General features: G+C 42.9%; 2 protein-coding genes across 3 annotated transcripts; both read left to right on the top strand.

Annotated features, from left to right (window-relative positions):
* Positions 1 to 4,632: 4,632 nt before the first annotated feature.
* Positions 4,633 to 9,186, top strand: LOC115161093 (potassium/sodium hyperpolarization-activated cyclic nucleotide-gated channel 1-like). The gene is made up of 10 exons (XM_029711832.1): positions 4,633 to 4,948; positions 5,203 to 5,389; positions 6,100 to 6,204; positions 6,305 to 6,448; positions 6,663 to 6,824; positions 6,913 to 7,006; positions 7,177 to 7,304; positions 7,452 to 7,598; positions 7,869 to 8,106; positions 8,428 to 9,186. The coding sequence occupies exons 1-10, from the start codon at positions 4,764 to 4,766 to the stop codon at positions 8,601 to 8,603; spliced, it is 1,566 nt and encodes a 521-aa protein (XP_029567692.1). The 5' UTR covers positions 4,633 to 4,763; the 3' UTR covers positions 8,604 to 9,186.
* Positions 9,187 to 12,227: 3,041 nt separating this feature from the next.
* Positions 12,228 to 16,690, top strand: ska3 (spindle and kinetochore associated complex subunit 3). 2 transcript variants are annotated; one of them, XM_029711831.1, is made up of 10 exons: positions 12,228 to 12,518; positions 12,639 to 12,703; positions 12,819 to 12,990; positions 13,814 to 14,252; positions 14,424 to 14,715; positions 14,848 to 15,030; positions 15,154 to 15,339; positions 15,535 to 15,654; positions 15,771 to 15,901; positions 16,108 to 16,690. In XM_029711831.1, the coding sequence occupies exons 1-10, from the start codon at positions 12,413 to 12,415 to the stop codon at positions 16,112 to 16,114; spliced, it is 1,701 nt and encodes a 566-aa protein (XP_029567691.1). In that variant the 5' UTR covers positions 12,228 to 12,412; the 3' UTR covers positions 16,115 to 16,690. The 2 variants fall into 2 exon arrangements, with proteins under 2 accessions (XP_029567691.1, XP_029567690.1); XM_029711830.1 differs by having other exon boundaries at positions 12,237 to 12,518; positions 15,535 to 15,626.
* Positions 16,691 to 22,743: the final 6,053 nt, after the last annotated feature.

The raw sequence follows: 22,743 nt of genomic DNA, 5'->3' as shown, positions 1-22,743 counted from the left end.
TCCTCTTGAAAAACAAATGATAGTCCAACTAAGCGCAAACCAGATGGCATGGCGTATTGCTGCAGAATGATGTGGTAGCCATGCTGGTTAAGTGTGCCTTGAATTCTAAATAAATCACTGACAGTGTCACCCGCAAAGCATCCCCACACCTCATCCTCCATGCTTCACGGTGGGAACCACATGTGGAGATCATCCGTTCACCTACTCTGCGTCTCACAAAGACATGGCAGTTGGAACCAAAAATCTCAAATTTGGACTCATCAGAGCAAAGGACAGATTTCCACCGGTCTAATGTCCATTGCTCATGTTTCTTGGCCCAAGCAAGTCTTCTTATTGGTGTCCTTTAGTAGTGATTTCTTTGCAGCAATTCGACCATGAAGGCCTCATTCACACAGTCTCCTCTGAACAGTTGATGTTCAGATGTGTCTGTTACTTGAACTCTGTGATGCGTTTATTTGGGCTGCAATTTCTGAGCCTGGTAACTCTGATGAACTTATCCTCTGCAGCAGACGTAACTCTGGGTCTTCCTTTCCTGTGGCAGTCCTCATGAGAACCAATTCCATCACAGCGCTTGATGGTTTTTGCAACTGCACTTGAATACATTTTCAAAGTTCTTGACCTTCATGTCTTAAAGTAATGGACTGTCGTTTCTCTTTGCTTATTTGAACTTTTTTTGCCATAATATGGACTTGGTCTTTTACCAAATAGGGGTATCTTCTGTTACTCACCCCTACTGATTGTCCACAAATTAACAAGGCACACTGTCACGGTCGTCGTACAGAGCGGACCAAGGCGCAGCGTGAATTGAGTTCCACATAATTTTAATTCACAGTGAAACAACAAAACATCCAACGAACATGAAGTACAGCAGGAACATTGGCACTAACTGAAACAATATCCCACAAAGCAGGTGGGAGAAAGGGCTTCCTAAATATGATCCCCAATTAGAGGCAACGATTACCAGCTGCCTCTAATTGGGAACCATACAACTCACAAACATAGAAATAGAATGACTAGAACACCCCCCTAGTCACTCTCTGACCTCAACACCATAGAGAACCAAGGGCTCTATGGTCAGGGCGTGACACACACCTGTTAATTGAAATGCATTCCAGTTGACTACCTCATGAAGCTGGTTGAGAGAATGCCAAGAGTGTGCAAAGCTGTCATCAAGGCAAAGGGTGGCTACTTTGAAGAATCTCAAATATATTTGGATTTGTTTAACACTTTTTTGGTTATGTCATGGCTGTCGAAAGGAGCAGACCAAAGTGCAGCGAGGTTGTAGTTCCACATTTTATTTAATCCGTGAAACTTTGCAATACATAAATAACTGAATTGCCAAAACAACAAACCGTGATGCAGCGAGAAACAAACCCTACTCAAAATATAATAACCCACAAACCCCAGGAAGAAAAACCCCTACTTAAATATGATCTCCAATAAGAGACAATGAGGACCAGCTGCCTCCAATTGGAGATCAACCCAAAAAAACATAGAAATAGAAAACTAGAATTAACATAGATATAGAACAAAACACAAAACACCCCCTGTCACGCCCTGACCTACTCTACCATAGAAAATAACATCTTACTATGGTCAGGACGTGACAGGTTACTACATGATTGCATATGTGTTTTTTAATAGTTTTGATGTCTTCACTATTATTCTACAATGTAGAAAATAGTAAAAATAAAGAAAGACCCTGGAATGAGTAGGTGTGTCCAAACTTTTGACTGGTTCTGTATATAAGTATAAAATCATTTCTGGGTGATAATTAAGTATCTTACTGTAATAGTTTCCCATTAAAATTGACAAAAATAGTTTTGTCAAGAAATACTTTTGCTGGGACTGACTGGGAGTGTTCTCGGTGGGGAGAGAAAACTGAAAACTAGTTGTTATTGCCAGAGAGTTTTGGAACACTCTTTGTTATTGGTCTATTAACCAATTTACCGCTTGGTGCCAAAACTCCTGCCCATGCAAACATTCTGATTAGAAGGTCCTATGTAGATTGTATTTTCAACCAGCAGATATCACTGATACATTTTTTTTTGTTTCATCAGCTGTTGTACAATATAATACAAAACACAGAAAACCTGAATTTTGACTGCACAGAGCCTTTAAATAATGATGGAAAGTCATTGTGACGTTGTAAAGCTAATTGGCTTTTCTTGTTGTTTTGTGTTATCCAGGAGATCCTGACAGTGATGTGTGCAGACTTGATGAACAACATGCCCATGTTGAAGAACCTAGACGTCAACTTCCTGAACGCCGTTCTCACCCAGCTGCAGTTCGAGGTCTTCCAGGAGGCTGACATCATCATCAGGCAGAACACGTCCGGAGACCGCATGTTCTACATCGAGCACCGCCAGTTCCTGGTGAAGACCGACTTCTTCCAGAAGGAGCTCTATTGAGGGAGACTACTTTGGAGGTGGGCTGGGAAAAAGATACTTGGACATATGTGTCTGTCTCTAGAGTTCCATTTTCTTCATAGAGGAAGACCATGATTAGCTGAAACAGGGCTGGAACAAAAGCCTGCACACTATAGCTCTCCAGGACTAAAGTTGGTACAGCTGCTTTGAAATGTGAGTCAGACTGGTCTGACTGCAGCGACTCACTGCTTTGTCTGTCTCTGTCCCACAAAGATCTGCCTCCTGACCAAAGGAAGCGTTTGGCAACAGTGCGAGCTATGACCATCTGCCAGCTCTTATCCCTGCAAGCAGACAGCTTCCAGCAGGTCCTACAGGCCTTCCCTAACGTCAGGAAAGATCTGGAGATGACTGCCCAATAGCGCCAGGAGGACCTGAACAGTGAGACCCTTTTATCTTCATTAAAGTCCCTCTTCTGCTGCTTTATGTCTCAACAAATGTAATACTCACTCTTTATTCGAAATATATATACCTTTCTTCTTTTCAGAGGCACAACAACAGAGTGAATCCAAACCTAAAGATATGCAGAGGGAAAACTGAAGGGGCCTCGCACAACACCATTCACTAACACTTAGTTTAAAAAACAATGTAGAACCAAACAATGTTACACATTTTTTGTAAATAAAATGAACAGATACTGGTATGCTGTATATTGTAAACTGTGGATTAATTTCTTACATTATACATTTATACTTTTTTGGACAATATAATAAAAACAATATGAAGAAGAAAATGCTATATCCATTCATATTGTAATGGAAGATTAAAACGAGACTGCATGTAAAAACAAATCCAACATTCTTCTTGTCACGTCCTGACCATAGTAAGCTGTTATTTTCTATGGTAGAGTAGGTCAGGGTGTGACAGGTTTTTTTTCTAGTTTAGATTTTCTATGTTGTTATGTTCTAGTTTTGTATTTCTGTGTTGGGCTTTGTTTGGGATGATCTCCAATTAGAGGCAGCTGGTCATCGTTGTCTCTAATTGGAGATCATACTTAAGTAGGGGTTTTTCCCCACCTGGGTTTGTGGGAGATTGTTTTTGAGTACGTGTAGGTTAACGCTTCGTCACGGTTTGGTGTTTTTGTTTATTCAGTTTATTGTGTATGTCTTGCATAGTTTCACAGTTCAATAAAATATGTGGAACGATAATCACGCTGCACTTTGGTCCACTTCATCCTACGACAACCGTGACACTTCTTGTATACTAAAATAACTTTTTCATAAAGGCAAACCAACACGAGAAAATTCAGTGTAACTTTGGATGTGGCATGTCTTGAAATACATTTTTGATATACTCAGCAGTGGAGGCTGCTGAGGGGAGGACGGCTCACAATGTCTGGAACAGAGTAAGGGAATGACATCAAACACATGGAAACCATGTGTTTGATGTATTTGATACCGTTCCACCGATTACACACCAGCCATTACCACGAGCCAGTCCTCCCCTATTAAGGTGCCACCAACCTCCTGTGGTACTCAGGTTGCATCAAAAATAGAATGCATAAAAATACATTAGGCCAGTCGATTGATATCGACCATGTTATTTGGAATGAGTGTAATTTTGTCTTGTGTGACCTTTACATGAAATCGGATTGGCAGGAGTTAATTCCTTTTACCGGTTACACTAGTAAGCTTTCATTTCTGACAACACTGACCTCATCTGACAGTCATAAAGCATTTACTGGGAGCTTAGCCAGAAGACATGGCATTGTAATATAATATACAGACATACACAGATCCCATGAGATAGCATCCCAGATAAGTATGTATGCACAAAATATGTTAAAATACCAAAACCAACAAAAAACAAGAAAGTTGTTAGCCTATAATTTATAACACATTTGCTATTACAGTTTTAACATGTAACTATTGTCCTGGTTAAATTACTATTTTAATTATTCAATAGTCTACTGTTACCTTTACTAAACCTCACCCTGTGCCCTGCTAGTTGTGTAGTTCAGATGACAATAATTGTGACATTCAAAACCACCCATTGTATTCAGTATTAATGTGATCCAGCCTTGTCTTTTGACTGGGCTTGATTCATGCTTGCATGAAGCGGAGATACTGAATAGTTGATGAGCCGGGAGGGAGAGAGAGAGAAAGGATGAGGGGGGAGAGAGAGAGAGAGAGAGAGAGGGAGAGGAAAGTCTGGCAGCCGCTCTCCTCCCACCACACCGCCTCAATAAGCCCCGTCCACAGGAGCTGTGATGGAAAATTACCCTGTGACCAAAAAGACAGGTCAGTTTAGAGCAAAGTTAGACTCGACTCTTCAGCAGCCCAGAGAAGGATGGCCAGCGCAGTCAGCTGAACAGAATAACCGTGTGCTGCTTCTGGCATGGAGAACTCTCAAGCCCCTGTCGGCAGACGCACAGCCAGCACCTGTGGTTGGAGAGCTGTCTTTCTGCCTCAGCTGAACAGGCAGTCTCTATCTGTGTACGGCAGCGAGATAGCTGTGGAGAAGGAATGTATACGCCAGCTGCAGAGTGGAGTCTGGGTCATCCACCCATTCAGCCCCATAAGGTATTCTTCTCCGGCTACTGTTTGTGCTGCCTTGGCATTTTGTCTGTCCTAGAACAACACAACAAAGTTAGACCTAAGGGAGGTCTTGGCATTTTTGTCTGTCAAAGAACAACACAGCAAAGTTAGCAAAAACAGCAAAGACCTTAGGTATATGCCAAAGAAAACACTAAAGGGTGTTTCTAACAGTGATTCTAAGAAATGCATGTGTGCATGACTTTAATCATGTACATACCCTTTGTTATTGTGTCTTGTAGGAGTTACTACATCATGTGTATGGTTGCCATCACATTCCTGAATTTGATTGGGATCCCCATGGAGATAGCTTTCTTAGACGGCTACAGTGGAGTGGGCTGGGAAGGTTTCAATGTCTTCTCAGACACTCTGTTTCTGATGGATGTGGCTCTGAATTTTCGCATGGGTATCATCTCTGAGGACAGTGAGGTAATGAGGAGCTGACTTTACTCTATTTTCAGACCAGACCCAATCTGCGATAGTTGTATAATCCCTTTCCACGAGCATGCAAACCCAATCTGCCCTTTCTGTATTCGTTTCAGTACATGTAAAGGGACAGATTAATTGAAACCCTGGCCCATGTGCTAAACCTGCAGCTGTTATTTGCAAGAGCGAATAGATATTTTTTTAAGATAACGATTCAGAGATAACTATTTAAATAGATTAGGTTTGCTTTTGTGTTATATTCTCACATGAAAATAACAGGCACAAACTTTACTGGGGAGCAAGATGCTTAGTAAATATGTTCTGAAGTGCACTGTGCACAGATGATGAAACATGATGAAACATGACTGTGGACCCTTTTTATTTCATAAAAAGCAAATATGCATGTAAGGGGGCTGATCAAGCACCAGGTTGTGTCTTATTCTGTTCCAATTTCATGCCAAACTGGTGTAAAATATTAATCTGAAAGTTTGGCCAATTGACGACCCTGTCAAGTTTATATTAATGCAGTTCTCTATTAGTAGCTTCTGACGTACATTCTGGATGGCATCACTGTCTCGTTTCATTTTGGCCAGAATCCCAAAACATTGAGCTTCAGTTGCATTGTTGAAGTATTCATTCATTTGTCTGAGGAATGCTGCCAAGTACTAATAACAATCAACTGAAAATCTACTGTCTGTTTTTCAATTCCGTAGGTGGCTATACTGGATATCAAAAAGATCCGTGTGATTTACCTGAAGAGTTGGTTCATACCAGATGTGATTGCAGCATTCCCAATTGGCTACATACTATTAATCGCGGTAATGATAAATTATGATAAATCCAGCAGTAGTTCCAGTCTATTGTAAGATCAATACATTTAAAAAATATTTTTTTATTTCTGTATTTTTATTGTGACAGGAGTTACAATCTCACAGTGACACCTCCACCTCAGGTTCCAAAGCCAGTAGAATGGTGCGGATCCTCATGTTTGTCCGAATCATCAGCCTCGTCAGGCTCCTCAGAGTCTCTAGGCTTGTCCGCTTCTTCAATGAAGTTGAAAAGGTAAGTTCTGGTATGCTACCATCTCCCCATGCTGAAAATACCACAAAGTCAAACCTCGTACTACAAATACATTTTGCTAAAAATGAATTCAAAGAAGGACAGGAGAATAACTTTTGATTGGTGTACACATTACTTCTAGATTATCTTTGCAGTCCAATCAGTTCATTTTTATTTCCATCATTTTAATTGAGTGCCTTTGTTTCTTTCTCCGTAGGTTTCAAATGCCAACTTGGAGTACGTTCAGCTGTTCTTCCGCATACTGTCTTTGTTTATGATGATGTTTCTGCTGTGCCACTGGAATGGCTGTATCCAGTACTTTGTCCCGATGCTGGAGGAGTTCCCATCTGACTGCTGGGTCAGACAAGAGAAGCTGATGGTAAGCCCCACACCTACTGAGACGTGTAAGGGTTTGGCTGCATTTAAAGGGTTAGTTCACCCTATATAAACAATGTGATATTTTCCAGAATGCCACGGTTGGTGAGAAGTATTCCTTTGGAGTGTTTCGTGCTCTCTCTCATATGATCCAAATTTCCTATGGCTCCAACGAGTCACCAACAAGTAAGGACTGCTGATAACCTGTTGATATTCTGTTGACACAATAGAGCATGTCTTTCATATATACTCATACAGTATATTAGACCTGTGCTATTCCAAGACTGTAGTGCCCAGAGTTCAATATCCAAGTATTACACTGTATTTATGTGTGTACCGGGTGTTTTGCTCCCTAGATGAGGTGGAGCTGTGGGTGGTCATGACCAGTATGCTGTCTGGGGCTCTAATGTACACTGTACTGGTGGCCAACGCTGCTGCCATCATAACCAACGTAGACCAAGCAGCAAAGGCCTACAAAGATAAGGTATACTACGTATAATGGAAATGTAATGCCTTGGCTTTAACACCGACGACTCGGCTTCAAACTCCATCACATAAGCAAGGAACTCTATTGATATGTCACTTTTGATTGTAATTGCATGTAAAGTCCACCACATCTGACAATCCACAGATGAATCATCTGGACGACTACATGACCTTCTTGAAGCTTCCTAACGACCTTCGACTTCGAATCCAGAAGTACTATGGGGCCCGCTATGGGGGGAGATGGTTTGACGAAAAGAACTTTCTAATTTCAGTCTCTTCAGCTTTGAGAGAGGTACTTGAGTCGATCACATTCTATTTTATTCTATGCAATTTAGGTCCTACTGTACATTACACAGACCTTATACAACAGTTACACAAATGTACCACTATAAGTATAAGTATGTAACTACATTCTACTTACCTATGGTTTCCTTTGGATATCACACCTTTGTTTAGTAGTGGGACCTGCCTGTCTATTTGTGGAACTTCTGTTTGTCAAAGTTCTATTTGTGGAACTTTATTATGAAACGATCTGAAAAGAATCTCTGTGTGTGTGATACAGGAGATTCTGACAGTGATGTGTTTGAGCCTGCTGAACAACGTACCCATGTTCCAGAACCGAGACGTCAACTTCCTGAACACCGTTCTCCTCCAGTTTCAGCATGAAGTCTTCCAGGAGGATGATGTCATCTTCCAACAGAACGCGCCCGGAGACCGCATGTTCTTCATCGAGCATGGCCAGGTCCTGGTGGAGACAGACTCCTTCTCGCAGGAACTGGCTGACGGAGACTACTTTGGAGGTCAGGCTCAGATCCGAGTAGCTCAATCCAGCATCATTCATTTATTCCTTCATTCATTTGTCAGAATATCATTCTATTCATCACACAAGAGATTGGGTAATCTGGAAATTCTGATTGTCAAACCTCATCCCCCATCCATTTTCTTACATAATTGAAAAAGACCCAACCCCCCGCACTTGTTATTCTTATTCTCCTGTTCTACATTGTTTTGCTGATTTCATCTCTTGGGACTATGCAGGATATGACAAGGAACAGTGGGCTTAGCTGATATGCTGTGTAATAAATGTATATTGTGTTGTTCTATACCGTACTGGTTTACAGAGACCTGCCTCATGACCAAAGGAAAGCGTTTGGCCACGGTTCAAGCTCTGACCACCTGCCAGCTCTTCTCCCTGTCCTCAGAACGCTTCCAGATGGTTCTACAGGGCTTCCCTGATATCAGGAGAGACATGGAAAAGTTTTCACAGCAGGACAAGGAATATGTGCTACATCTCTAGTACAGTGTGGCCATTTATCAACAGTAGTGGTCACTAAGCCTCGTTCTGGAGAGGTACAGGATGTGCAGGCTTATGTTCCAGCCCAGCACTAACACATCTAATTCTGTTAGTAGAACTAGGTGTTTTAGTCCTGCGCAGCCTGGAGCTCTCCATGACCAGGATTTGTGACCACTTATGTATTGTGTAGCTCAGACTTGGTATTGTGTAGACTGGTCTAAAATTGTATTATACTTTATATATATATATATATAAAGATTTCATTGTTATTTATTTGTTAAACTGTGCATCATACAATCCTTAGTCTGGATTACTAATAGTTATACTCTAGATCCCCTCTGGGTGGATACAAAACAGTATATGATATTGTTGCTTTAACTAAGAGTGTATTTCAGGACATGTAATGATTAAAATATTTGTTTTGTTTTTGAAAATGTATTTATTGTGAAGAAATATTATTCTAACTGTTTTTTGTTTTTCTAATTTCCTTTATTGTGAAGAAATGTCAATTACATAATACAAGGGCAATTTGATTATGAAACTACCGGTATGAAACAGCAGAAATAAAGAGGAAAACATGGTTTCAGTTGACTGTGAACATCTGGAGTTTTTTAAAGTAGTGCATTCATGTGTGTCCAGCCTCAGCAGATGTAGCACTGCAGCAGCTGAGCCTCAGCCCGCAGGCCTAGCCAGACCCCCTTTCTCTTATCCAAACACACACACGGTGCCCGAGGACAGCCTGTGTTTGTACCCGTACAGGTAGTAGGATGCTTGGAGGAAGTTACACTTCATCTCCATATTGTCTGGCACCACGTGGACATCCACCGCGGAGCACAGCCCCTCCTGCAGCTTCTTCAGCATGCGAGAGGCCATGTACCATCTGGCCTTCCCCGGGTCTCCCTCGATAGAGGCGTACACCTCTGGAGGCGGGTTGGGGATCTTTCACTCCAGGTCCACGATCAGCTGGTGGATGCAGCTCTTATCCAGCGAGCTGGGCATGTCACGGTAGCAGGCCACCACATGAGGGCAGGGTGCCTCAGACAGCACGGACAGGAAGTGACTGGGCTGTAGAGTGGTCCCCCGGACCTGCCCCCGTCCTCATCCAAGGGCCCCACGGCACAGTGCACCATGACAGCCCAGCGCAGCCAGTCGTAGTTCTTCTCCAGGGTCTTAAAGATGCCGGCTGCTGCCTCCTCGGGGGCTGAACGCCTCTGCATGACCTCCTGCAGCTGCTGACGCACATCCTTCTTCGCCTGCTGCAGGAAGTAGCCCGAACAGCGCCCCCTAGTAGTCTTCATCTTCCTGTAGAGGGCGCCAATGCGATCAGACCAGGTCTTCATCAGCATGGCCTGGTCTCGGCCTCAGCAAGGCCTGGGTGAAGAGGCACAGCAGACCCGTGCCCAGGACAAAGTTCACCTGCAAGGAAAGGGAAGAGAGGCTGATAGAACAAAACCCAAGTTCTATGCTGTGACTATATGACTCATGTTCAGTTGATTCAAATGGTAGAATGTTGGCCCACTTGGATGATTGGTGCTCTACTATACTGAACAGACTGCATTTTGTAGAATCAGCATTTGGAGAAGCATAGCACAAAGCTATTTATGAATTGAAAAATCTGCTGCAACAGCAGTGGCTGGGATGATTCTTCAAGATCATAGAGTGCCCAAAATAGCAGGTATTTAATCAGTATCATACATCATACATTTTGCTGCTATGTTTGTGCCTGATAAGTTAGCCAAGGTTAACATAACAGATGTGGTTGTATTTTTACCAAGGTGAAATAAGGTTTTCTCTCTACACACATTTTCTGCTCGCTAGGAGAGGAATGCAAACTGACATCTGACCTAATTCTGCGGTGTGACGTACCAAGTGTTGGACTAGATATGGGTGAGCTTTGGATATGCAACTGCATTACAATTATCGCTATATATTTTCAATAACAACACAACCTGTAACTATTTTAGGGTAAAACATTTAGGGTTAAAATCATTAGCCTGAGTACCAGTCTGTTTGTGCTATCATGCCAAAAATGTTTGGCTTGACAATGACAGCAATGGAGTTGGCAAGAGCACAAACATATTTGGGACCAGGCTAGAAAATCATTAACTTCAAGTCTATTTTATAAACTATTTTAGTCTGACAGTTGGATAAAGCATGGCTCCCAGGCAAACAATTTTGTTCTTTGAACTTCGTGTCTAATTTTGTTAAACTCCATACACTGTGTGCAAATGATTTACACATTCAATAGTTAGAGATATTGAGAGTTGAACATAATGATAACTGTTGCCTGTTGGGCATTGTGTGCTGATGGCTGACCACGCCCTGACCCCCACTGACCTGGACACAGAACTCCCTCATCTCCCAGCGTTTGGGCTTGTGGCTCTGGACCAGCTCCTCCAGCAGGGTTGGCTGGTCCGTCAGCGCCGACACCCCCATCAGCCTGCTGTGGAGCATCATCAACTACCTCTCCAGCCGGTGCTCCTGGACGTACTGGAGGACACCTCTGTCTCCCGCTTGGTGAACTCCGGCTGTGCCCTGACGGCCACGCCCAGCTGGTAGTAGACCACGGCAGACTAAGGCACTGCCACCCAGGTAGGTACAGATGCCCTCCACCAGGGTCCTCATGGTCTGCATGTAGCCCACCGGCTCCAGCACCTTGCCAAACATTGCCATGGCTAAAACTAGATGGGTTTACTTAATAAATATATGTTCATTGTGAAGCAGTCAACTGATTCTGGTGCGGAGGAAAGAAGAGGCATATCTAATTATAGGCCTATACTCCACTGTAGTTGATACAGTAGGCCAATATCCACTAACTAACCATAATATCAGCTTACCATATCTACTGTACATACCTTTGATATTCAGAATAACTTGTAAACTTGCTGTGCTCCATTACTCACCTGTCAGAATGTTTCTTAGTGCATGTCTGTGGTGACCTTGACTGTTTCCTAAGTATTTATACACTCTCCAGCATAATCAGGGATCTGATAAGGTCCCTCCACCTCCCAGCTCTAACCTTCCTCTGCACTCATCCCCATATTGTTTTTATTTACTTTACTGCTCTTTTGCACACCAGTATTTCTGGTTGCACATCCTCATCTGCACATTGATCACTCCAGTGTTAATTTGCTAAATTGTAATTACTTGCTACTATGGCCTATTTATTGCCTTACCTCCTCATGCCATTTGCACACTGTATATAGACTTTCTTTTTTCTATTGTGTTATTGACTGTACACTTGTTTATTCCATGTGTAACTCTGTGTTGTTGTTTGTGTCGCACTGCATTGCTTTATCTTGGCCAGGTCGCAGTTGTAAATGAGAACTTGTTCTCAACTAGCCTACCTGGTTAAATAAAGGTGAAATAATAAATAAAACAATAAATAAGCAAAGGAAGTGAGTCTAATGTAAATTTAAAGAGGTATAGAAAAATTGTTACTCATGGATGTTACACATTTTCATTTGGAAGTGTATTACAAACTCTTGGCTTTGAAGTTTGCTTATTGATTATTTTGTGAGTCCACCACACAACTATTCTAAAATGATCTTGACCATATCGTTAAAAAAAAAAGATACTGTATATATCGAAGTCGTCAAGGACGGCAGGTGGCAGAATTGCATTTAGCTCGAGATGCTTTCTCTTCTTCGGTCTTGAGAGTCCTGAATAAACCTACTTCCGTTAGATTCCGGATGTGGCGCCAAATTTGAAAAATATTCCTGTTTCAATTTGTATGAATGTAAACAAACAGCGAAAATTGATTAAATTGCCGTTCAAGATAATACTACTTTTAGAAACATATCTGCAAATAAATGGACTCGTCGGCACGTTTTTTCGCCAAGTTGCGAAACCTAGCCGTGAATTTGGAGACCGAAACTGCCAGTCTTCAACAGGCACACCAGAACTACGACGATGAAGGTAACTCTATGAAACGGACTTCCACTCAAATTTTATTTCGGCTAACGTGTCTAGTCAGTCAATGCACCACCAATGACCAGTGACTAGTGTATTATTGTATACTGTAAAATTGTGTTTCAGATCATAGCACTGAGGGTGCGGTGCGAGTTCTGCAAGAGCTGCACTCCGAGGTCAGGGGACTCAAGGTAACTGTCAATTTAGCACCTGCTGAGCTGTTTGAACAGCGCTGTGTAGCTTATATAGCTATGTGATTCATTAGTATACAGATATTTACATAACTGGCTTGTTTTGCATGCCCAGGGCCAGGTGAAGGAGCAGCTGGTGCGCCAGCAGGCAGGGGAGAAAGATGTGAGGAGCTTTATAAAGACGTGTATGGTGCTGAAGCAGAGGACCACAGAGGACATCCAGAGACTGAGGAGACACTATGAAAAATATGGCTACAGAGTGCCTAAGCGCACACAGATACAGTCAGGTAGGAAAGTATCTCTATTTAACACTTCACGTAGAATGTCAATCATTCAGTATTTGGTTTGGTTTACTTGATATGCACTCAGTGTACAAAACATTAAGGACACCTGTTCTTTCTATGACATAGACTAACCAGGTGAAAGCTATGATCCCTTATTGATGTCACTTGTTAAATCCACTTCAATCAGTGTAGATGAAGGGGAAGAGAGGTTAAAGAAGGATTTTAAAGCCTTGAGACAACTGACCCATGGATTGTGTATGTGTGCCATTCAGAGGGTGGATGGGCACGACAACATATTTAAGCGCCTTTAAACGGGGTGGTAATAGGTGCCAGGCACACCGGTTTGAGTGTGTCAAGAACTGCAATGCTAGTGGGTTTTTCATGCTCAACAGTTTCCCGCATGTATGAAGAATGATCCACCACCCAAAGGACATCCAGCCAACTTGACACAACTGTGGGAAGCATTGGAGTCAACATGGGCCAGCATACCTGTGGAATGCTTTCGACACCTTGTAGTCCACACCTGACAAATTGAGGCTGTTCTATGCACAAGGACTTGTAACAATTTCCACAGAAAATTTGACATAAACATATTTACTTGAACAGTGCAGATGCAAAGTTAGGTAACAGAATGACGGCACAAATTAGTCCTTATGCGTAGCGTTGTATGATTTTTAACTTTGCAATCATTGGTTTTTGTTTGACATTTTAATGTGTAAAATCTGAGTCTCAGCATCAATCTGTTACTGTGGAATTGCCCATTTCTATCTGAATGTTTTCCTCCTGACCTGTTGGTTTATCTAGATATCTTGTCTCTCTCCCACAGAGTCGAACGGCCAGGAGGCAGAAGCTTCAGAGAAAGAGGATGAGACCGAGGGAGGAGAGGAGGACCAGGAGGAAGGTGAGGGATACCTCACCTCAGTGACCCCTCTGAAGATGCCCCCTCCGCCCTTCATTGACCCTTTGCGCACCCCCCAGCTCTCTGACTTCGGCCTGTCAGAAATCCACCTGAAGAGGGTGTTGGGTGGCACAGTGTTTTCCAGCACTGAGGCCCCCATGCCCACGATGACCCTCCCTCTGCCATCTCTAGTCCTAGCCATGCAGCCGCCAATGCCCAAAACGCCCAAGTGCACCTTGCGTATGGACGAAGATGACGACCTCCTGACCCCCCGCATGGTCGACTTTGGCCTCACGGAACACACTGTGTGTCTCAACAATGACTTCACCATGGACCTGCAGCGCAAGAAGCCCACAAAGCCTCTCAGGTGTGTAGTATAATACTGTTCTGTCTGGCTCTGATTGACTCTCAAATCTACTACTTGGCTGGTTAACAGCTTCCAAAGTTTCACTCAAGTTTCTACAAAAATTAATAAGTCAGCCTTCTTAAGTAGAATGTCCTGTGCAAGGTCTTATGAATGGTGCTGTTTTGTTAACAGCTCAGCAGTGTCCTTGGGCTTGGGAGCAATGTCACAGAGACCGGCACATGTCCTCTCTACCCCACCATCAAACTCCATGATGTACAGCCTGGCTACCATGGAGTCCCCCGAACCGCCTGTGTTTTGCACCCCAGGTCTGAAGATCACAAAGTCTCAGCGACACGCTCTGTCCCCTCCTCTGCAGGGAGAGATTGACCCAGAGTCCCCCTGTCGCCTTGGCAACCACCAAGCCACCCCTGAGGTCCCAGCATTTGAGACACCATACATCAACAGACTCCTTAGCACCAGAAAGGTGTGTGTTACTGTCAGTCGGTCAACGTGTCTGTTTGTTTATGCATTTATTTATTTATGGATGCATATGGACCATAGACCATAAACTACAAATTGCACTCAAATATAGTGAGTAACTGTAATGTTGTTACAGGGTGAGAGAAACACACAGGCAGATGAAGACCAAGATCACTCAGAACTTCCAACCTCCAATAGAGGCTCCAATCAAGCCTGGTCATATAATGTGTCAGAGATCTCAATCATTGGATGTACAGAGGAAAAACTTACACCAGAGATGCCAAGCCTAGAGTCCTTTCTGGGCAGCTCTCTACCCTATGTAAGCTGAAACTGCTATAAAGGCCCTTGAGTGCTTACTTTCCCCCTGTTGCTGAGGATGTTGGTATAGTTAAGTTTGAGTGTATATATTTTGCCTCACTGTCTCTCATCTCCCTGACTGTAGAGGGGTGGTGGTGGAACCAGTGGAGAGCAGACTATGGGATCAGGAGAGCCCCCTCTCTCTGTCCTGGATCAGGATGGTCCCACCCAGACATTCAACCTGGGGACCCCACGGGTCAGAGGGGACTACCCCGAGCCATCCACCCCTGAGATGCCGGACCTAAGCTCTGTCACACAGGACATCTTTAAGGTGAGTGGACTGGAGACTTGTGGGATTCAGAGTATGGAGTAGATATGGGAACTGTGCCTTCCCTGTCCACAGACAGTGGGGAAAAATGCTTTATTGTCTGTACTACTAAGTGTGAATGTTTGAAACTTTTAGATAGCGTTGTGATTATAACTACTGTGCTGACTGGTTCTGATGGGTTTGTCTTTCATCTTGCAGCTCATTTCCCAGAGCAAGAAGCTCCCCACAGCAGTAGTTCAGCCACACCTCAAGCCTTCAACCCTCCACACTGCAACAGGGAAAGAGAACAGGTCAAATCTTACGGTGTCAGCAAAGAATGTAGAATATGGTTATTATTAACGTATCTTCAAAAGCTAAACTGTTCCCAATATCAATAAATTACTTCACTTGAAATTACTAGTCATACCTCTGCTCTCTCTGTGTTGTTCCTCCAGGGCTCAGAGTCTGGCTGTGGTGTCAGAGAGGGAGTTCCTGAGTCTTCCAAGCTACCTGAGACAGATTCCTCTGTCCAGCCTCAACCAGGCCATTCAGAAGATCAACGGTGCCAAAGAGGAGCGAGGCCACAGTCAGTCACAGCTTACTGCTTTTGTAAACCATGTAAAACTTAACTCACTGAAATTATGTTTTCATATCTCAAGTGGAGACACACAACTTTGCCCTCTCAGGATGCCACTTAATTATTTTTTCATTGCATTCCATGCCACTCTCAGGAACTTAAGTGACTGTCCTTCTGAAATTCATCTTATTGTGACGCTGTTGCTCCTCCTTCAGGTGGTGATGCGGGCCCTGCATGGTTTCTGATGGAGGAGCTGAAGAGGATCACGGGGGTGGGCACCAAGGCCCCCATGTACTTCCTGTGTCTGACTGAGTTAAAGAGGCTGGAGCATGTGCAGGGAGTAGGAACCAGCGCCATGTACAAGGTCCTGTCAAAGACACGTACCTGATCTGAAGTACAATGACATTCCCTACCTTCTTAAACCTCCCAAAGGGCTCAACACTACTGAGTGAGGTCCTATATATTGACTCCGCTGAATAGGCCTGGGTGCCAGTCTGTGTAGCTATCATTCACTCCTTGCCACTCCTGTCATGCTAAACATTGGCATATGACAGAGTACAAGAGTGAAATGTTAGCTAAACAGACTGGTACTCAGGCTAGAATAGGCCCAAAATTGATTCATTATTTTATTTTCATCTTTGAGAACTGTACATATGTTTTGTCTTGGTATTTTTAATTGCGTAGGTCCTTCTGTTCACAATGCATGAAAACTCAGAAAACTCCGAAAATGCTAAATCAACTATGTGTATAATTGGTCTGTATGTAATCTCACTAATAAATACATAATTATGAGCATGATGGCTTAGTTCAGGATTGAATGATCTTTTTAACAATATAGCAGTCAATTATAACAATTGAGCATTATAAAATGCATACACAAACTACAAAAAATCCCAAAGGAAGACATGGTAGTATGGTTAATTTCTACATAACAATTTGATGCTTTAAAAAAACGTCAGTAAATAAAATAACACTGATCTCCTACTTCTATGCAATTTGGGGACATGTTGAATCCCAGGCAGGCCTTCTGGTATCAATAGGGTCTCATGTGCCCCAGGTGAAGGGGGTGATGGCGATGTAGGTAGTCTCCAATCTGAAATCGCTGGGACTGTAAGGTCATGGCATCATCTGGACCCTTCCATCCGGACAGTGCGTTGCCTATATCCTTCATCCTGAAACAAATCAATAGTAACAATATTTACAGTGTTGACTGTGGCTGTTCATTGATATCACAGGGCAGCTCTGAATGAAAATCATCAGTTACCTGTAACCTTGTCGTTTTAGGGTCTGTGTAGACTATAGCAAAGCCAAAATATGCTCTTTGTTTTTTTTTTGCTTCAGGGTTAGACCTTTCACAAGACTTTCAGTGTGGCGTCTAACCTGAATTAAATGAAATACAGTTTCATAAGCATACAAGGGAGGGACAGATTCTGAATGTAATTTAAGGTATTCTGACTGACCTTTTCTAGTGTCTATTCTGTACAGCTGCGGTGTATTCATTCCGCCAAACAGTTGCAACTAAAATTTGTTTCTATTGGACATTCAGGTAGGTCCCTCTGTTTCGTTCTGCTTGCTTAAGAAATGTTTTGCAACAGAATTGGCTGAATGAATACAGCCCTGGTGATAGTTAGTCTTACCAGGTATAAATCTGGAGCTCAATCGAAGGAATGTTCCCATATGGCGGATGGCGTTGGAGAGGTTGTCCAGGGAGAAATGTTTGGAGAACGGGAGCGATTTGGAGAAGATGGCGGATAAGGAAGAAAGTGGAGCATATTATGAATAAACATGGAGTTTGGGATTACACAGGCCTTCTGTAAGATCTGGTGAAGGACAAGATAATGGACAAGGGAAAAAAGGAAACTGGAAATGGTTGAGGGAATATGGAATGAGGGATTTTACAGAACTTTTGGTAGAACTTGAGGAAATGGAGAGTGAGGATGAATTAGATGCAGTGGCAGGTGCAGGGATAACTGTTGAGAAGAAGTTGAGTGTAGAGGGAAGCAGTGTGTAGAGGAAGGTTGGTGTCAAGTGCAAAAAGAGGGATACGTGTTCCAGTAGGTCAGAGATGGAACCTGACTAGACTGGATGAAGATCCTGCAGTGAGAACCGCCGAGGTCGGGCCTTGGTCCGAGGATGTAAAGGATGATTCTGGCCTAGTGGGAGTAGAATTTGTGGAGAGAATGGATCCTTGCATTTTGGCTGATCCGTATGTGGTGGTTGGGTGGAGAAGAGGTTGGGAACTGTTGAGTTGGTGAAGGTAACTAGGAGTGGACTAGTGATGATTTATTGTGTTTCTTCAGCCCATAGGGAGCGGGCGCTCCGGATTACGCAATTAGGGACAAGAAATGTAACTTGTTTTGCTCTCCAGAGCTGGACACCGTTGAAAGGAGTGATAACGTAGGTGGCATTAAATGTTGAGTAAGATCAGTTGAAAGTGAAGATTCCCGGGATCTGTGACGATTCCCGGTGTACGGAGCGTAGGTGTTGGTAATGTTCTCTAGTTGTGCTGTGATTGGCTCAGTGTTCTGTCTAGTGGTGATTTTAGAATGTTAATCTTGGTGGGGCAAACAAAACAAAAATGTGGGATGCATGCCAGCAAAGCTCTACACTACACAACACTAAACAATACATTAATTGCACTATAACGGTGACAAACGGTGCCCACAAACTGTTAGGACCTTCATAAAGCTGTCCCAAAAGCAGAGTCCCAACAGCAGTCCCAACACCTTACCACTGCTACACCTGGCTATCAGCAGAGCCTTGTCTGATAAGAGGCAATCTATAATTTCAATTAAGACATTAATGAGCGAGCTAGGATGGACGTAGTCATTACAACTATTTGTTCAGCACTTTTGAAATTTACAGCGACAGAATTCAGAACATGGGCCGTTCTTACAGTGTTCTCCCTGTACACCAAGTCAGAACCGTAGGAAAAATAAAGGGGGCATTTCAGCAGACAATGAAAGCTTTTACAATATTCAATGATTACATTTCTCAAAAACAGATTATAGGCTACATGTGCACCACCAAGTCAGAACAGTAGGTGAAATTAAGAGGTGAAACTAGACAAAATTATTAGGGTGAGGCACATGGGCTATTAACAGCTTACTACACAACATACACTTAGTATTACTTTCTTAGCTACAGTACACATATCTCCCTGGCATATTACATAATTTATGCAGCAGCATACAAGACATTTCTGGACTCACCTTGTTGTGCTGTGCTCACAGCTGGCGTGGGGGTACTTCGTGGGCAAATTTTGTCATCAAAGTCTAACATTTTCTGGATTTATGGTGCTTTCAACACAACTGGGAACTCAAAAAAAAATGTAATCATGACATCAGTGATCTTCAGAATGAGTTCAATTGTGCGCCGCCCCATGGGTCTCCCGGTCGTGGCCGTCAGAAACAGAGCCTGGACTCGATCCAGGATCTCTAGCGGCACAGCAAACACTGCAATGCAGTGCCTTAAACCACTGCGCCACTCGGGAGGTCCCTGCCTGTCATTATTTAAACCCTGCAACAATTGCTTCTTGCAGGACAATAAAGATGATTGAATTGACTTGAACCAGCAGGGGGCATCTGTGGGGAGCAACACTCTGAAGTACCTGATAGGGAGGGTTGGGGAGTTATGGATTACATGTAATCTGTTACATGTAAGGGATTAAAAACCCCAATAACTGTAATCCGTTACCTTACCAGCAAAAATATTTGAATCAGATTACAGATACTTTTGAAAAACTAGATGATTACTTCGAGGATTACTTTTAAATTCAGAAAGGACATTTGCGAAAAAAAATCTTTGACACTTTTTGTGCATCCCAGAGTTGCCAGCATCCCGGAGTCGCCTCTTCACTGTTGACGTTGAGCTTGGTGTTTTGCGTGTTCTATTTAATGAAGCTGCCAGTTGAGGACTTGTGAGGCGTCTGTTAATCAAACTAGACACTCTAATGTACTTGTCCTCTTGCACAGTTGTGCACCGGCCCTCCCACTCCTCTTTCTATTCTGGTAAGAGCCAGATTGCGCTGTTCTGTAAAGGGAGTAGTACACAGCGTTGTACGAGATCTTCAGTTTCTTGGCAATTTCTCGCATGGAATAGCCTTCATTTCTCAGAACAAGAATAGACTGAGAAGTTTCAGGAGAAAGTTATTTGTTTCTGGCCATTTTGAGCCTGTAATCAAACCCACAAATGATGATGCTCCAGATACTCACAGTAAAGAAGGCCAGTTTTACTGCTTCTTTAATCAGAACCACAGTTTCAGCGGTGCTAACATATTTGCAAAAGGGTTTTCTAATGATCAATTAGCCTTTTAAAATGATCAACTTGGATTAGCTAACACAACGTGCCATTGGAACACAGGAGTGATGGTTGCAGATAATGGGCCTCTGTACGCCTATGTAAATATTCCATTCAAAAACAGCCGTTTCCAGCTACAATAGTCCATTTCCAGCTACATTTACAACATTAGCAATGTCTACACTGTATTTCTGATAAATTCTATGTTAGTTTAATGGACAAAAAACATGCTTTTCTGTAAGAAACAAGGACATTTCCAAGAACCCCAAACTTTTGAACGGTAGTGTAAATATACACACACTGTATATATACAGTACCAGTCAAAAGTTTGGACACACCTACTCATTCAAGGGTTTTTCTTTATTTTTACCATTATCTACATTGTAGAATAATAATGAAGACATCAAAACTATGAAATAACACATATGGAATCATGTAGTAACCATAGAATTCTTAAACAAATCAAAATATATTTTATATTTGAGATTCTTCAAAGTAGCCACCCTTTGCCTTGATGACAGCTTTGCACACTCTTGGCATTCTCTCAACCAGCTTCACCTGGAATGCTTTTCCAACAGTCTTGAAGGAGTTCCCACATATGCTGAACACTTGTTGGCTGCTTTTCCACTCTGCGGTCCAACTCATCCCAAACCATCTCACTTGGGTTGAGGTCAGGTGATTGTGGGAGCCAGATCATCTGATGCAGCACTCCATCACTTTCCTTCTTGGTCAAATAGCCCTTACACAGCCTGGAGGTGTGTTGGGTCATTGTCCTGTTGAAAAACAAATGATAGTCCCTCTAAGCGCAAACCAGATGGAATGGCGTATCGCTGCAGAATGCTGTGGAAGCCATGCTGCTTACGTGTGCCTTGAATTCTAAATAAATCACTGACAGTGTCACCAGCAAAGCACCCCCACACCATCACAGCTCCTCCTCCATGCTTCACGGTGGGAACCACACATGCGGAATTGATCCGTTCACCTACTCTGCGTCTCACAAAGACATGGCGGTTGGAACCAAAAATCTCAAATTTGGACTCATCAGAGCAAAGGACAGATTTCCACCGGTCTAATGTCCATTGCTTGTGTTTCTTGGCCCAAGCAAGTCTCTTCTTCTTATTGGTGTCATTTAGTAGTGGTTTCTTTGCAGCAATTCGACCAAGAAGGCCTGATTCACGCAGTCTCCTCTGAACAGTTAATGTTGATCTTGATCTTGAATGAGTAGGTGTGTCCAAACTTTTGACTGGTACTTTATATATATACATCGTGTATTCGGAAAGTATTCAGACTCCTTTACTTTTTCCACATTTTGTTACGTTACAGCCTTATTCTAAAATTGATTAAGTTCCATTTTTTCCTCATCAATCTACACACAATACCCTATAATGACAAAACAAAAACAGGTTTTTAGAAATGTTTGCAAAAAAACAGAAATAAATACCTTATTTACATAAGTATTCAGACCCTTTGCAATGAGACTCGAAATTGAGCTCAGGTTTCTACAAGTTGATTGGCGTCCACCTGTGGTAAATTCAATTGATTGGACATCATTTGGAAAGACACACACCTGTCTATATAAGGTCCCACAGTTGACAGTGCATATCAGAGCAAAAACCAAGTGATGAGGTCGAAGGAATTGTCCGTAGAGCTCCGAGACAGAATTTTGTCGAGGCACAGAACTGAGGAAGGGTACCAAAACATTTCTGCAGCATTGAAAGGTCCCCAAGAACACAGTGGCCTCCATCATTCTTAAATGGAAGAAGTTTGGAACCACCAAGACTCTTCCTAGAGCCGGCAAAACTGAGCAATCGGGGGAGAAGGAAACAATACCTCTCTCATCGTCACTCAATGCCTAGGTTTACCTCCACTGTATTCACATCCTACCATACCTTTGTCTGTACATTATGCCTTGAATCTATTCTACAGCGCCCAGAAACCTGCTCCTTTTACTCTCTGTTCCAAACAAACTAGACGACCAGTTCATATAGTCTTTAACCGTACCCTTACCCTATCCCTCCTCTGTTCCTCTGGTGATGTAGCGGTTAATCCAGGACCTGCAGTGCCTAGCTCCACTCCCGATCCCCAGGCGCTCTCATTTGTTGACTTCTGTAACCGTAAAAGCCTTGGTTTCATGCATGTTAACATTAGAAGCCTCCTCCCTAAGTTTGTTTTATTCACTGCTTTAGCACAATCTGTCAACCCGGATGTCCTAGCCGTGTCTGAATCCTGGCTTAGGAAGGCCAACAAAAACCCAGAAATTTCCATCCCTAACTATAACATTCTCCGACAAGATAGAACTGCCAAAGGGGGCGGAATTGCAATCTACTGCAGAGATAGCCTGCAGAGTTCTGTCTTACTATCCAGGTCTGTGCCCAAACAATTTGAGCTTCTACTTTTAAAAATCCACCTTTCCAGAAACAAGTCTCTCACCGTTGCCGCTTGCTATAGACCACCTTCAGCCCCCAGCTGTACCATATGTGAATTGATTGCACCCCATCTATCTTCAAAGCTTGTGCTGTTAGGTGACCTAAACTGGGACATGCTTAACACCC

This window comes from Salmo trutta, chromosome 24, assembly GCF_901001165.1.
Source record: "Salmo trutta chromosome 24, fSalTru1.1, whole genome shotgun sequence".
NCBI lineage: Eukaryota > Metazoa > Chordata > Actinopteri > Salmoniformes > Salmonidae > Salmo > Salmo trutta.
Note: the sequence above shows the minus strand (reverse complement) of the source record. Positions and strands in the feature narration are given on the sequence as shown.

Coding starts and splice junctions, on each gene's coding strand:
- LOC115161093 (XM_029711832.1), top strand. CDS start 4,764: ATGGAGAACTCTCAAGCCCCTGTCGGCAGACGCACAGCCAGCACCTGT. Junction 4,949..5,202: donor CACCCATTCAGCCCCATAAG/GTATTCTTCTCC, acceptor TGTGTCTTGTAG/GAGTTACTACATCATGTGTA. Junction 6,449..6,662: donor TCTTCAATGAAGTTGAAAAG/GTAAGTTCTGGT, acceptor CTTTCTCCGTAG/GTTTCAAATGCCAACTTGGA.
- ska3 (XM_029711830.1), top strand. CDS start 12,413: ATGGACTCGTCGGCACGTTTTTTCGCCAAGTTGCGAAACCTAGCCGTG. Junction 15,031..15,153: donor TGGGCAGCTCTCTACCCTAT/GTAAGCTGAAAC, acceptor CCCTGACTGTAG/AGGGGTGGTGGTGGAACCAG. Junction 15,340..15,534: donor TCACACAGGACATCTTTAAG/GTGAGTGGACTG, acceptor TTCATCTTGCAG/CTCATTTCCCAGAGCAAGAA.